The sequence below is a fragment of the Zootoca vivipara genome, chromosome 1 (genome assembly GCF_963506605.1).
Source record: "Zootoca vivipara chromosome 1, rZooViv1.1, whole genome shotgun sequence".
Classification (NCBI taxonomy): Eukaryota; Metazoa; Chordata; class Lepidosauria; order Squamata; family Lacertidae; genus Zootoca; species Zootoca vivipara.
Genome location: NC_083276.1, coordinates 64,579,551 through 64,592,686, shown reverse-complemented (window position 1 = coordinate 64,592,686; position 13,136 = coordinate 64,579,551). Strand labels below are relative to the sequence as shown.

Here is a 13,136-nt window from a genome sequence, read left to right as displayed (position 1 = left end):
GGGTTGGGGGGATGGGGACCCACACAAGTATTTCCCTCTCATTGGCCTGGTTATGGTTTAGCCACACTACAGCTTACCAGGACCATGCAAATGTGCTGGCTCCCAAAGAGAAGCTGATGCCCCCTTTGCCCCCCTTTACCCCTTTTAAATCAGTGCAGCGTGGCAGCTTAGTCAAAGTTTAGCTGCCTGAATCCAGGAACAGAGTTAAGCTCTCTCCTCCCTAACCATGATCTATAGCCAAGAACAAACACTGGCCGTAGACTGTGGTTAAGAAAGCTGAAGCAAGATCCCTGGGTCAGAAGACACTCTAAGCCAGAGGGTGCCAACCCAGTGCTCACAAAGACATTCCCTGTAGTCCCCCAGCAGGGTCCCCAGATTCTGAGCTTTCTTTCTCCTTTGTTTTAAAGTAATTCTGCAGTCCTCCTAGAAATAATGTCATGCAGTAAAATATACAGGTACTCTTCTAAGCAATTTCTGTCTGGATGGTTGCTCCTGCCTGTGAAGTGTTTTAAGCCAATGGGAGAAGTCAGAGCTGTGATTGATAAGTGAGTTGTCTGTTTTCTTATCTCCATTAGTACACTTTTCCTGCTTCTCTCTTATTTTTTAGTCCTCGCCATTTCCATAGGATGTCCCTCCTTTTCCCCTAGCAACTGTTATGCATCTTTCGTGTGTTGGATTCATCTGAGATCAGGCAGTCACTACAGTATCATTCAACTTTCTGTGTACTTTATGTATGGTTTTTTGGTGAATTTTCCTTGTATTTTCTTTTCTGTTCCAAAAAGATGATGATAATAATAATAATAATAATAATAATAATAATAATAATAATAATACGCTTGCCAGCAAGTGTTTTGTCTTTTTGTTTGTGACTATGAATGTGTGTGGCTGACTGTGGCAATTCAAAAAAATAATTCCTGAATTCAGTTATCCTTTATTTTCTAGTTCTAATATAAAGCAGCACACCAGCAACAGGCAACATAGCAACCGAGAAAGACTAATGCTTGTGTACAGGGAAAAGCCATAGCTATTGAAACCCTGGTTCTGTTGTAATCTGCACTAACCAGGAGAGTGTGGCCCAGAATCAAAAGGCACAGGAATTACAGCAAACATAGCAGCACGGGTAGCATGGAACCATTTCAAAAAGGCTTGCCCAGGATTATTTTTACAAGTGTGTTATACAACATACTGGTTGCTATGAGGAAAATCAAGGAGGTGCTTCATGGTAATAAAAGGATGGTTCAGTGTGTCAACTGGAGTGATTCTCGAGTCTGCATCTATCAACAGCATTTTCTTCAAAAGGCTGACAAACTCTCTTCTGTCTGCTTTCTCTGCCAACAGGTCACTTCCTTCTAACTCCATCACCATGTTCACCTGGTGTTGAACAAGTAAATGTCAGAGTGAAAACAATGAGGCGTTTATAATTCATCAATAACAACATTTTCATTCTGGTTACAGGTAGGTAGCCGTGTTGGTCTGGGTCGAAGTAAAATAAAAAAATTCCTTCAGTAGCACCTTACAGACCAACTAAGCTTTTATTTTGGTATGAGCTTTCGTGTGCATGCACACTTTTCATTCAAATATTTATATCCTGTCTTTCAAGATATTATTAAACTCAAGGCAGCTTCATATAAAAATATAAATGACAGCAAAATCATAATTAGATTCCACAATAAAACAAATAGCAGCAAAACAACACTATACAAACAATTATCAGTGGCAGCATATAAAGTGTAATTTTTAATTACATTGCAAGTAAAACCTCATTCTATGTGCCCTTCTACTTTGAAAAGTAGATACAGGGGAACAATTCCCACAAGTGAAATTAGAGGTAGCTAGTCACAAATGGTAGCTAATACATTAAAAAACACACAAACTGTACTGTATACATTAAATGCATCCGAATGTACTCACATGCACTATTTCATCCAAACTGTTGAAAATGTACTTTCGGGCCTCTTTGGATTTCATCCCTGTCTCTCGTTCATGTTCTTCCAGTGTCTTCAGAAATTTAAGAAATGGATGGTTTAATTATTAATATACCGGGGGGGGGGGGGGGGAGGGAGAGAATCATTCTGCGGCACAAAGCAATAGCAACCTAAAGTAGGCAGCACTGTGTTTTCTGTTATTGCTGTAAAAATCTGGCCTTTTCCAAAAATGGAAATGTGCTATGTCTAAGAGAGGTGTGCAGAGCAACTCATTTTAATCAGATATGCCATTTAGCTTAGTTCTTAGAGATGATCCAAATGTTCTCCAGTCAGTATGAAGAAGCCAAAACATTTATCAATCCCCTTTCCCCTTGGCAACCTTACATTTTCATGACAATCTGCAACCCTTAATACCACTTTGTTTGCAAGATAACCCTTCTTCAGAGTAACAGTGACATGACCACACAGCCATCAGTTTTTGCTATGTGGTAACATCAGAGGACAAGTGAGGAAGGCTGATGAAATAAGGGTCCTAAAGCTGCAGTTGTGAAGAGATCCAACCGAGTTCTACCTTTCCCTGAAGCACAACTGGGGGGAAGGCAGTGTGCCAACACAGAGGAATGTGCTTCCTAGGCCCCTCCCACAAAATTGCTTCTTCCAACCAATACAAACCAACCACGTGTTCACAAAATATACCCCCTGTTCTGCTTCAGCTGTATTCCTTCTTGAAGGCACATATATAGCCCAAAACATGGATGGCAGGAACTCTTGTCTGCACTCTCAAGAATTCTTAGTACCTTTAATCTCCAACTAGAATATGGTGCATCTGTTTCTTTACAGAAAAATCTTGTGGTCTTCGTTCCAACGTTCAACAACTGCTCTGGAGGTGAGCCTTGTGTCTGTGAAATGTAACGAATCTGAAAAGTTAAAAGAAGTGTGGCTTTTACAAACACATTACTGTACGTCTTGTGGTGGTTACTTCCAGGGATGGTGCATATATGCAAAAAAGTTTATACCTGAGTTGCCCCTTTGGGACCACTCCCACATGGCCATCCTTACCTTCCAAGCAAGCTTTTACACTCTCTGCCTGCTTACTAGGCTCTGGGATGCTCTTGCAAGATCTCATAGGGCCATTTGAGTTCTTGAAAGAACATCCCAGAAATCAGTAAGAAATTCTGAGAACTTAAAACCTCTTTCCATACTGGGAAAACCCAAGTACAAAATAAGTTTGTAAGGTCTCTGCCTTACATGCAATTAATTTGCGGGATTTCAACCAGCCAGCTTTCAACCACACAAGGTTGAAATGGCACACGAGATGCAATCATACTGTATACAGTTATCATTTTTAAAGCCCGCACCAGAATTATCCTGCTTAATGCCATTGTCCAATAGTGCAGTGCTTTAAGAGCTTGACTCAAAGGGAGTTATTTTAAACCATTTTTTTGGTGTTTTTAAATATTGGTGCACAATTATTTTGTATGTTTAAAGTCATATGACAAAATAAATGAACTCTAAACCCCAGCTGACTAAACTGCAGACTTAAACAGATAAAAGTATCTCAGATCATCAAGTTTCTACTACCTGGTCATATTCGAGGGCTCCCGGGTACAGTGGCCATCCAAGGAATAGCTCAGCAATCACACAGCCCAGTGACCACATGTCTATGGCTTCACAAAACGGCAAACCCAATATGATTTCTGGTGCTCTGCAAATAAAACAGGGATGGTTAATGGATATTCTACATAAAAACAATAACCTGAATAAAAATTGGAATTTGGAAATCATTATTTAAATAATTTTAAAAGTCAAATAACTTTGTTTTTCTGTAAGGTAAACTGTTCTTATTAAATCCCCCATCTTCCCATGCAGACCATACTAGTTATGTGCCATGGAATCTACAAATTATATGTTATTCTGCTTCATCATATTTTACCAGCTGCGGCTTTCAGTGTCTAGGCTATTTTTACTGCACACACAAAAAAGTCGAAACTTATTCTGTAGTAAATTCACACAATGCTTTATTTTTCACCTGAAAGTGTGTGAGCACTTGCATTGTGCTTGACTTGGTGCATAGTAGTACCCATGGAGACATGCTCTTCAATGTGCTAGCATTAAAGTTTAGTAAAAAAATTAACTGAAAACCAAAGTAAAAGGATACTAAAGCATATTCAACAACGCATCATGGGCACAAGGTTAGGCCATAAATATTTCTTTATTTAAATATACAGTTCACCCTTTCCCAAAAATTATTGAATTTATTATTTATACATCAATAAAATTTATTATTTAGCCTTTGTTCCTAGCATTTGCACGAATCCAGATGTTTTGTTGATTGTGAAGTGTAGCGCTTTTTCTTTATTGGGCAGAATATTGACTATAAACTGCGTATGTGTCCCATGGTTAGGCTGTTGAACAAGGACAGAAAGAAACCACACTTGCTAAATAAACCATGGCTTACATAAGAACAGCTGTGCTGGATCAGACAAAGCTCATCTAATCCAAGACAGACAACTCTCTATTTAGGCATTTGGCAAGCTGGAGAGACAGTGTGGTTTGCCCAGCTGAGCCGATACGGGTGGCTCCCCATTCTATGCTATTTCGCAGGGGGGGTTCCAAACGTAACCACCACGTAAATGGGAAGTTGTCTGTATCCTGGTGGGCAACAAGATGCCTATGAGAAACCTGCAAGCAGGGCTTGGGTGCTATAGCCTTCTCCATACATGCTATGCCCAACAACTAGTATTCAGAGGCAGATCAGCTCTACACAGCCATCATGGCTAGTAGCTATTGATAAGTCTGATTCGCCATGGATTTGTCTAGTTCCCTTTTACATCTTGTGTTAATGAATTTCAGAGTTTAAATATGTGCTGTGTGAAGAAGCACTTCCTATTTTCTTTTCTGCATCTCCTAACAGCCATCTTCATTGGATGCCCCCAGGTTTTAGTATTATGATAGAGACCTATCCACTTTCTTCATACTATGCATAATTTTATATATCTCTGCTATGCCCCTCCTTTACCGGCCTCTTTTCTAAACTAAAAATCCCCAAATGTTGTAACCAAACCTCTTGGTGAGATGCTCCAGTCCCTTCATTGTTTTCACTGCCCTTTTCTGAAACTTTCTGAGCTCTCTGAAAACCATTTTTGAGACGCAGCAAGTATTCAAGCGGAGTTCCATATCACAGATGTATATGATGACATTATGGTATTAACAAATATTATTTTCAATCCCTTTCCTAATGATTCATTGTGTGCACACCAGGTCAGTGTGTTACAACGGAACCAATTCATTCTGAACATCCATAATGGCTACATACAAAGCCCAGAAAGACTGGATTTAATTTTTCCTCATATACCGTATTGACCCGAATACAAGCCACACCCGTAAATAAGCCGCACATTTAAAATTCAAGGAGGAGGAAGAAGAAAAGACAATACCTAAATATAAGCCGCTCCCTTAAAATTTCGCAGGCACTCACACCCATTCCGTTTTACCGTATGTCTGTTTCAGCAGCGATAAGGTAAAAGCCAATTTCTGTAAGGTCACAAATTTAACTTTTCATGGTCGGAATTTGGAAAAAAGTGTGGCTTATATGCGGGACAATATGGTAATAATGGTTGAGCCCAGGGAGTTTCCTCCCTAATAACTGACTCCATAACACCCACATGGGTTGGAGCAGGGGAGATTACACATGTGCCATGAAATATTTGGATCTAAACATGTAGATATTTTGTAACACAGAATATTCATCCATTGCCCATCTGATTGTATTTTTTGGTACTCTAAATCAATTCAAGACTTTAAAATTGCAGAATATAAATCCAACTGAAAAATTAGTATAGGAAAGAAAACTGCCTGATGTGATCAGAAAAGTGAAATTAATGAAAGCTACAAAAAGTGCAGCATTGTTTCCATGAATCTACAAATTCTGAATGTCAACCCTTTGTTGGATAATACAAAGAGAAAGAAAAAAAGTCCAAAGAAACAAGTAAATTCTCGTTAATAGGTAGCCAAGAACATATTGCTAATAATGGAATAAGTAAAAACTGCATTTTCAATGTGGTCTGGCTGACATTTCAGTTGGGTGCCATAAAAATAAAAATGATCCTTCAAGCAGCTTAAAGTCAGGAAGACTACCAAAGACAGCTGTTAATTCAGAGAACTTCAAAGTCACATGCCTTCCAGAAAAGTATAATGCACTACAGACTCTATATATTTAAAACCTGTTTCATTTCCTAAAATGGCATGACAATCATGCTGAAGAAGATTCCCATCAAAAGCCAAAAATGGTAGCAGCAAAATCTCTTTATTGTGGTATTTTTACATGTTGAATTTAAATAGCTCAAATATTTCTGAAGTGATGGAATGACTATTTTTAGCAGACACTTCAACAAGGCACTACTTTAGAAAGGGGGTTGTTCTAGTTCTGAGGACCACATTAGAAGTATCTCATGTCATGATTGCAGAAGCTGTTACAGGTTTTTATACTCAGTAACTCAGGAGAAACTTAAAAGACAGTAACTCAGATTTCAAATTAATAACGAATTCTGGGCAGATCCTTCCCCACATTTTGCTTTTAGTAAATCAAGAGAGCAGAACACAATGCCTACTTGCAACTAAGATACTAATATTTGTAAAGACAACTATGCCACATTACAGAGCTAATACAACAACAATTTGCTTTGGAATATGCATAACATGATTTATATATGTTTGACATTCACAATACTGTTACAATAATTAGGCCCTGAATGTTCACAATGCATGTTGGCTTAATCTACTCATCAGATCTATATTAAGTTATAAATATCTATAGTACCTCTCATGTGCAATATTTTAATTGTACCAATTACATGACATTTTAATTCTGTAAACTGTATGTCTCTTTAAGAGACAACTGGTGTAACAAAGTTTAGTCATTATGACTGAACAAAACTAAGCCTAAAAACTGAATTGTGCTAGGTGGAGCCTAAACAAACCTTTGGCACAAGTTTAATTAGAGTTTAATTTTTCCATATGCAAAACGAAACAAAAGTTAAAAGATGCTCATTGAGAGCACTATTTTATTTATTTTTTCAAAAAAGGGATAAATGAAACAGCAGTGTGCATTCCCATCCATCCACCAAAATACTGGTTTGTTTTTGTGTTTGGGGTGCAAGTATACTCGGGATAGGTAAATCGCTATTCTATTTTTGATCAGAGAGATACTCAAAGAGCTTTTGGAGCACAAAACAATGGAATGGTGATTTTTCCTCCTCCTCCCTTGCTACAAGCTCAACAGGAGGGCTGGAACTTGTCCTCTGAATGTTGCCCTGCATGGCACTTGGAACCTCTCAGCCCTTTGAAGCTCAATACAACCATGAGGATGATACCCTGTTCCTTTCCCAGCTCTGTGCTTCTGAGGCAAAACCAACATGCTTGCATTGCAAGTAAAGAAATCATTCCAACATCACCTACTCAACATAGCTGCCAAGTTATCCCTTTTTTAAAGGGGTTTTCCCTTATGCTGAATAGGCTTCCTCGCGAGAAAAGGGAAAACTTGGCAGCTATGCTACTCAATAAGGAGGAGAGCTGGATCTTAGGTTTGGCACACTGCATTGCCAAAGCTCTTACAGCAGCTTAAAATATATAGCACAACTGGAGGAATGATCACTCACCACCATCTCCAGCTCCCTGTTTGGGAGGAGGTTTGTGGCCCTTCTGTGTTTCACTGTACCTTTGAGGTACTGTTAGTGCCTCAGATAAGCCATTTAAAAGCAGATGAGCTTGGAGAAAAGAGTTGTTTCCAACTTCATGCTGTGCTTCAGAGGCGTATGAACTGCCAAAGTGCAGAACAAGCTCAGGGACACAACCCTACCCTTTGCCTTAGGTTCTGGCAACACAAACGGTTGGCTGGCTATTAAGGTAAGCCAACATCTGCAGGTCCATGTTTGCTTCTACTGCCAGTGAATAAGTTACGTTAAGGCATCCTCTGTACTTTGCCAACAAGCTAATAATTCATTTTCACAGCAGATCCAGATTTAATGCAGAATGCAAACGTCCACTAGTACCGTATGTACTAGAATATACTCTGGCCCCATGCTTTTAACATAATGAAATGCTATCATTAAAGGAATGTATGGCATAAAAACATGATAATTTGTTAATCATAATGTAAATCAAAACACATCTCTCGTTTCAGTCATTTGTTTTGCTCACAGGTGTCACAAATTAACAGCTACATTGAATGGTATATATTTAAAGGGCAGAACCACAGGTGGATGGGCAAATGAGCTGTAGGGCCCTTCCCCATCACTGCAGCTGCTACTTACATAAACATATCCCATTTCCAGAGACAAATGAGACTCTTTGGTCAATCACTGCTGATATATTAACCACTATGGAAGAATCTAACTTAATGCAGAGACTGCTCAGAGGCAGAGACTGCTCAGAGTGAGCTAACATTCACACCAGTCATCCTACCAACTTTCATGTGGGTGCCTAGGTTCCGGTGGCTCACAGCATCCTCCTTTATATGCTATGCAGTAGCAGTTTAAAAAGTCCAAAACACTGGAATTAAGGACTCAGGTTTTCCAGAATAAAGCACATCAAATTTATCATGCAAAAAACAGAACTCAGAAAAAGTACAAATAAAAGAATACTGTTGGAAAATAGGAAGGGGGAGAGTGCAAGTTAGAATGAAAATTAAATCTAACTATCCTAGTCTAGTGGCAAGGCAATGACACCATACCACAGGAATAAAACAGCACAGACATGTGCTCAGGCAAGAAAAAAATGGTGGCCAAGTGGCAAAATACTTTACTAGAAAAAGATCTAGTAGTTGAGGGCCGATCTTCTTAGCCAGTCAGAGCCTGAGCTGTCAGTAAATTTCCAGAACTGAGACAGAAATGTGCTCTTTCACCAGGAAGGCATTTACTTCGATTACCTGGGCTGCCATAGTGGCTTTGGACCCCAGTTCATACCAGATAACACAGGTGCACTCAATCCGTGATTTCACCACAAAGTAACATCTTGGATTACCCAGAGGCCTGCAGGAACCAAACTTTTGTTAAAGGCTTAAGCAAGATTTTTTAGAATTCTTGACATTTGGTATAGCTGCAATTATTAACCTTGCTGCTTTCGTCACAATATGACTTGTACAACACTAATTTAGTTAATTAGTGTTGCTGTTACACATGTGCAGAGTGCCACTGTCTCCTCAGTAAATCAACAAAAAGGTTTTCTCTGCACAGCTATAGAGTGGGGAAGACCTTACAGGTAAAAGGCCTCTAGTATGATTCTCATTCAGACAAGATTGATTCCATGTCTCTTATTTAGCAAGTTGTGAGTCGAGGCCCCACCTCTGCTTGGAGATAAAATCATACACATGCACAAGTATTTAGGTTAATAGGCTAAGAAGACCACAACTTTATTGGTTACAGAATGTGAGTGGTATTGGCTTAGGCATTGGATTGGACAGACTATACTTGACTCCTGCCCACTCTGCCAGGAGTCACACAAGGGTTAACAATCAGTAGGGAGAGTTTGTTGATGCAAATCAACTGGAAACTTTCCCCTAGCAGGGGTCAGCAACCTTTTTCAGTCATGGGTCGGTCCACTGTCCCTCAGACCATGTGGTGGGCCGGACTTATTTTGAAAAATAAGTGCCCTATAAATAACCCAGAGATGCATTTTAAATGAAAGCACACATTCTACTCATGTAAAAACACACCAATTCCACGACTGTCCGCGAGCCGGATTGAGAAGGCAATTGGGCCGCATCCGGCCCATGGGCCTTAGGTTGCCTACCTCTGCTCTAGAGTCACTGGGGGTCGAGCCACGACCCTAGCCACCACCAGGGCATCGGACAGGACCACGACCGCCGGATTCTTTTAACGGAATACCCTTCATGGGGAAGGGTAGGTGATGGCCACAACCTCCCCTCCAACACACAATGTGTTTTCCAGTGCCTAACCACCAAACATTACAAAGTTGTGACGATTGGCTACGAGGTAGGCAAAAAACCAAGTGGCTAGTGCCAATCTGCCAAGTGGGGGAAAAAATTCCTACCAGGCCCCCTGGACAGCCAAGACGACCAACCGAAGTCCATAGCAAGATAAAGAAACGAAGGAAAAACTTAAGGGAGGGTGGGTGGGTAATTCGAGGAAGCCAGGAACAAGAAGGGAGAGCATGCAGTTTTCCTCCCCCCAAATATCATTTTGACTTTTATTATCCAAAACACTAAGTTAGAAGAAAAAACTTTTCCAACCAATAGACAAAAAATGATTTGTTTCATTTGAGCTGGAGCACATCAGAACCTATTCACAATGTATGGCTTAGTTCTGAAAATGTGAAGTAATCATCTCCGCTCATGTGCAGAGTAGCGTACACTAGACTAATCACAATCAGCCTCTTATGTCTGAGATTAAGGATAGTATCTTCCAGTGAAAAAGGATGTAGAAAAGAATAAGGATTACAGCTAAAGTTCCTCACTTGAAACTTTATAAATTACCTATTATACCAACACGAATTGAAATCACAATTGTAGCTGTTATATAAGGGATTATTATATCTGAATGGAATGGAAATTATTACAATTTTGGAATGCAGAAAAAATGTAGAAGAATGAACACATCAACGCTAACATGTGATGGGTCCAGTTTAATTAAATTATATAATTTGACATTTAAATAATTGGCATTAATAATGGTATTAATTGGATAGAATTGGTATTGTTATAGTGAGGCTGTTATTAGAACGATATTGGAAAAACAATAAAAATATATTTAAAAGAAAGAAAAAAGATTTGGAGTCTGTGGGATACTGAGACAGGCATACAGCTCTTATTTTTCATTTCAAATATTCACTGACACTCAAAAAACGGAAGCAATAAATACTAGCAACAGCTTTTTATCCCATTATGCCTTCAATATAGCCTGAATTTAAGCTAGGGAACGGGCTTGTTGGAAGCACATGCACACACCTTTTCTGGAAATACTCTGGAACTGCACAGGACTCAACCTGCGCTACCCAGCAGCTACAGCAGCTTTCAATAAGTGAATTCAGGAAAATGGCAAATATGGCATTGTTGCATACACAAACTTGGGGAGATTGTTTTTTTGTTTTTTACAATCAAGAAGTATATCAATTTTGGTAAATAAATAAACCAATCCAGAATACGGTTTGTTCATTACCCAAAATGCATATAATATTTGCATATAGATACATTAAAATGATGTTTGCATTTCTGGTCGCAATTTTTACAACCAATGATTTTGCTCACATGACTACTGTAGTTTCCTAGGAAAGACTCTCCACTTAGCTGGATTAGCACACAATTGATAGCTAGATTCCACTGCTATGAGATACTGTCAAGTCATCATTTCGAGAACAACCCTATCAAGCTGTTTTCGCTATTCAGTATGCATGTCTATTAGAAAAGCTTATCATGAAATTGCTCTGCAAATGCAGTTTAAAACCTGGTCCAACGAATATTCAAGAGACACATGACTGTCTGGCTAATTAAATGAAATCCAACTGTTCATCAACAGTTTTAAAAGGCATAATACAGAGCAACAGGGTTCAAAGGCACAAACCAGCAAACATTAAGCACAAACATTAAGCTTGAGACTCAACAAAATCAATGGCACTTTACGCCCCACTGGTTTAATATAGCGAGGAGTGCTGTGAAATCAGCCCCTATGCTCAATTTGAAATGAGTTGTGCTGCATTTGGGACTAACACTTATTTTGAGAGTATCCAGCCATGGGTAGTTTCCCCACCTTCATCCATCATCTTGTCTGCTAATGGTGTAGTGGTTAAGAGTGCTAGACCAGGCGTCGGCAACATTTTCTGCCCGTGGGCCGGAGGATTCCCACAGACTATCGTCCGTGGGCCGGACATGGGCTGCACAGGCGCAGAAGCGATTTCCAGTGCCATGCTGCCCATGTCCAGAACACCGGAAATGGCTTCTGTGCATGTCTGCGGCTGTGTAGACGCAATTTCCGGCGCTGCTCGGCGAATCCCCGTGCCACGTTGCGCCGGTTTACCGCAGCGCATGGGGGACTTGCCGAGCGGGTGGCTCGGTTCACAGGTAGCCTGTGGGCCAGATGAATGGCCTCCATGGGCCGGAGGTTGCCAATGCCTGTGCTAGACTGTGACCTACCAGGCCAGTATTAAAATCTTCACAAAGTCATAAAGGTCACTTGGTGATCTTTCGCCAATCACTGTCTCTCAGTCTAACCTACATTGCAGGGTTGCTGTGAAGGTAGAATGGGTAGGAGAACAGTGTATGCCACCTTGAGCCCCTTAGAGGGAAGTTGAGCTATAGAGGCAATAAACAGATAATAAAATAAAACATACCCTAGTTCCCCCACTAACCAAGCTGGGCAGGAAGGGAACCCAAGCGCTGGCTAAAGTTGAACACTCTTCCTAAGTTCCCGATTCTCTGTAATGGAGGCTTCTGAGCATACATGGAATGTCTAATGTTGATGCAAACAACTATATTCAAATAAAGTTCAACCTTACATCTTGAAAGCTGACAGTTGTAAAATGGTTTACAGCCTCAGAACAGGAAGGCTTCCACAAGTACATCCTCCACCCTCATCCAATGTGTGAAGCCCGCTCAGGCCCTGGCAATTTTGGCAGTGATGAAAGAGCAAACCCACCCCACCTTGCACCAAATATGACAGCAAAACAGAAAATTCTGGGGCGGGTTCTTCTGCCACACAGGTCTTCCCACAGGCATCTGGCTTGATTACTTGGCCAGTAGCCTCTTTTGCCTGCTAAATAAGAGCTTTTGCTCCCAAACAAGCACAAGACAACACCCCGCTTCTGAAACAAATGTGTATTCCTAGACTGTCAAGCAGTTACTGAAGACATAAAACTGAAATATACAAGCTATTTACTGTGAAGCAGTCCCCTATGCTCAAATGAAAAGCTCTAAATTAAGTGGATTATGTACTACATGCCAAGAGCTCCTAACTCTCATGGCTGCCGTGTTGGATGTTGACATATAGTGTCTGCAAAGCCAAAACAACAAATAAATAAATCTCCAGAGTTCTCTAAAGACAGGGATTATTTGTCCTTTCTAGCTATTCTGTTTCTTCCACGTATCTCTTCCCATTCTCTGCACTGACGCATATTTCTCACCCCTACAGTGATGCTATGCTTTCTCCCAAAACCTCAAATTCTGCAAGTATTCTGTAAGCTACAAAACTGTAATTAAGATAC

At 40.2% G+C, this 13,136-nt stretch overlaps 1 protein-coding gene across 6 annotated transcripts in view; it reads right to left on the bottom strand.

The window, feature by feature from the left end:
• HIPK3 (homeodomain interacting protein kinase 3) overlaps window positions 1-13,136 on the bottom strand; it is a 62,659-nt gene that overhangs the window by 15,985 nt on the left and 33,538 nt on the right. For all 6 annotated transcript variants that reach the window (XM_035118306.2, XM_035118350.2, XM_035118360.2 and 3 more), the window contains exons 3-6: window positions 3,507-3,630; window positions 2,723-2,842; window positions 1,912-1,998; window positions 1,187-1,371 (exon numbers count right to left, since the gene is read on the bottom strand). In XM_035118306.2, coding sequence (XP_034974197.1) covers window positions 1,187-1,371; window positions 1,912-1,998; window positions 2,723-2,842; window positions 3,507-3,630 — 516 coding nt within the window. The remainder of the gene's footprint in view (window positions 1-1,186; window positions 1,372-1,911; window positions 1,999-2,722; window positions 2,843-3,506; window positions 3,631-13,136) is intronic.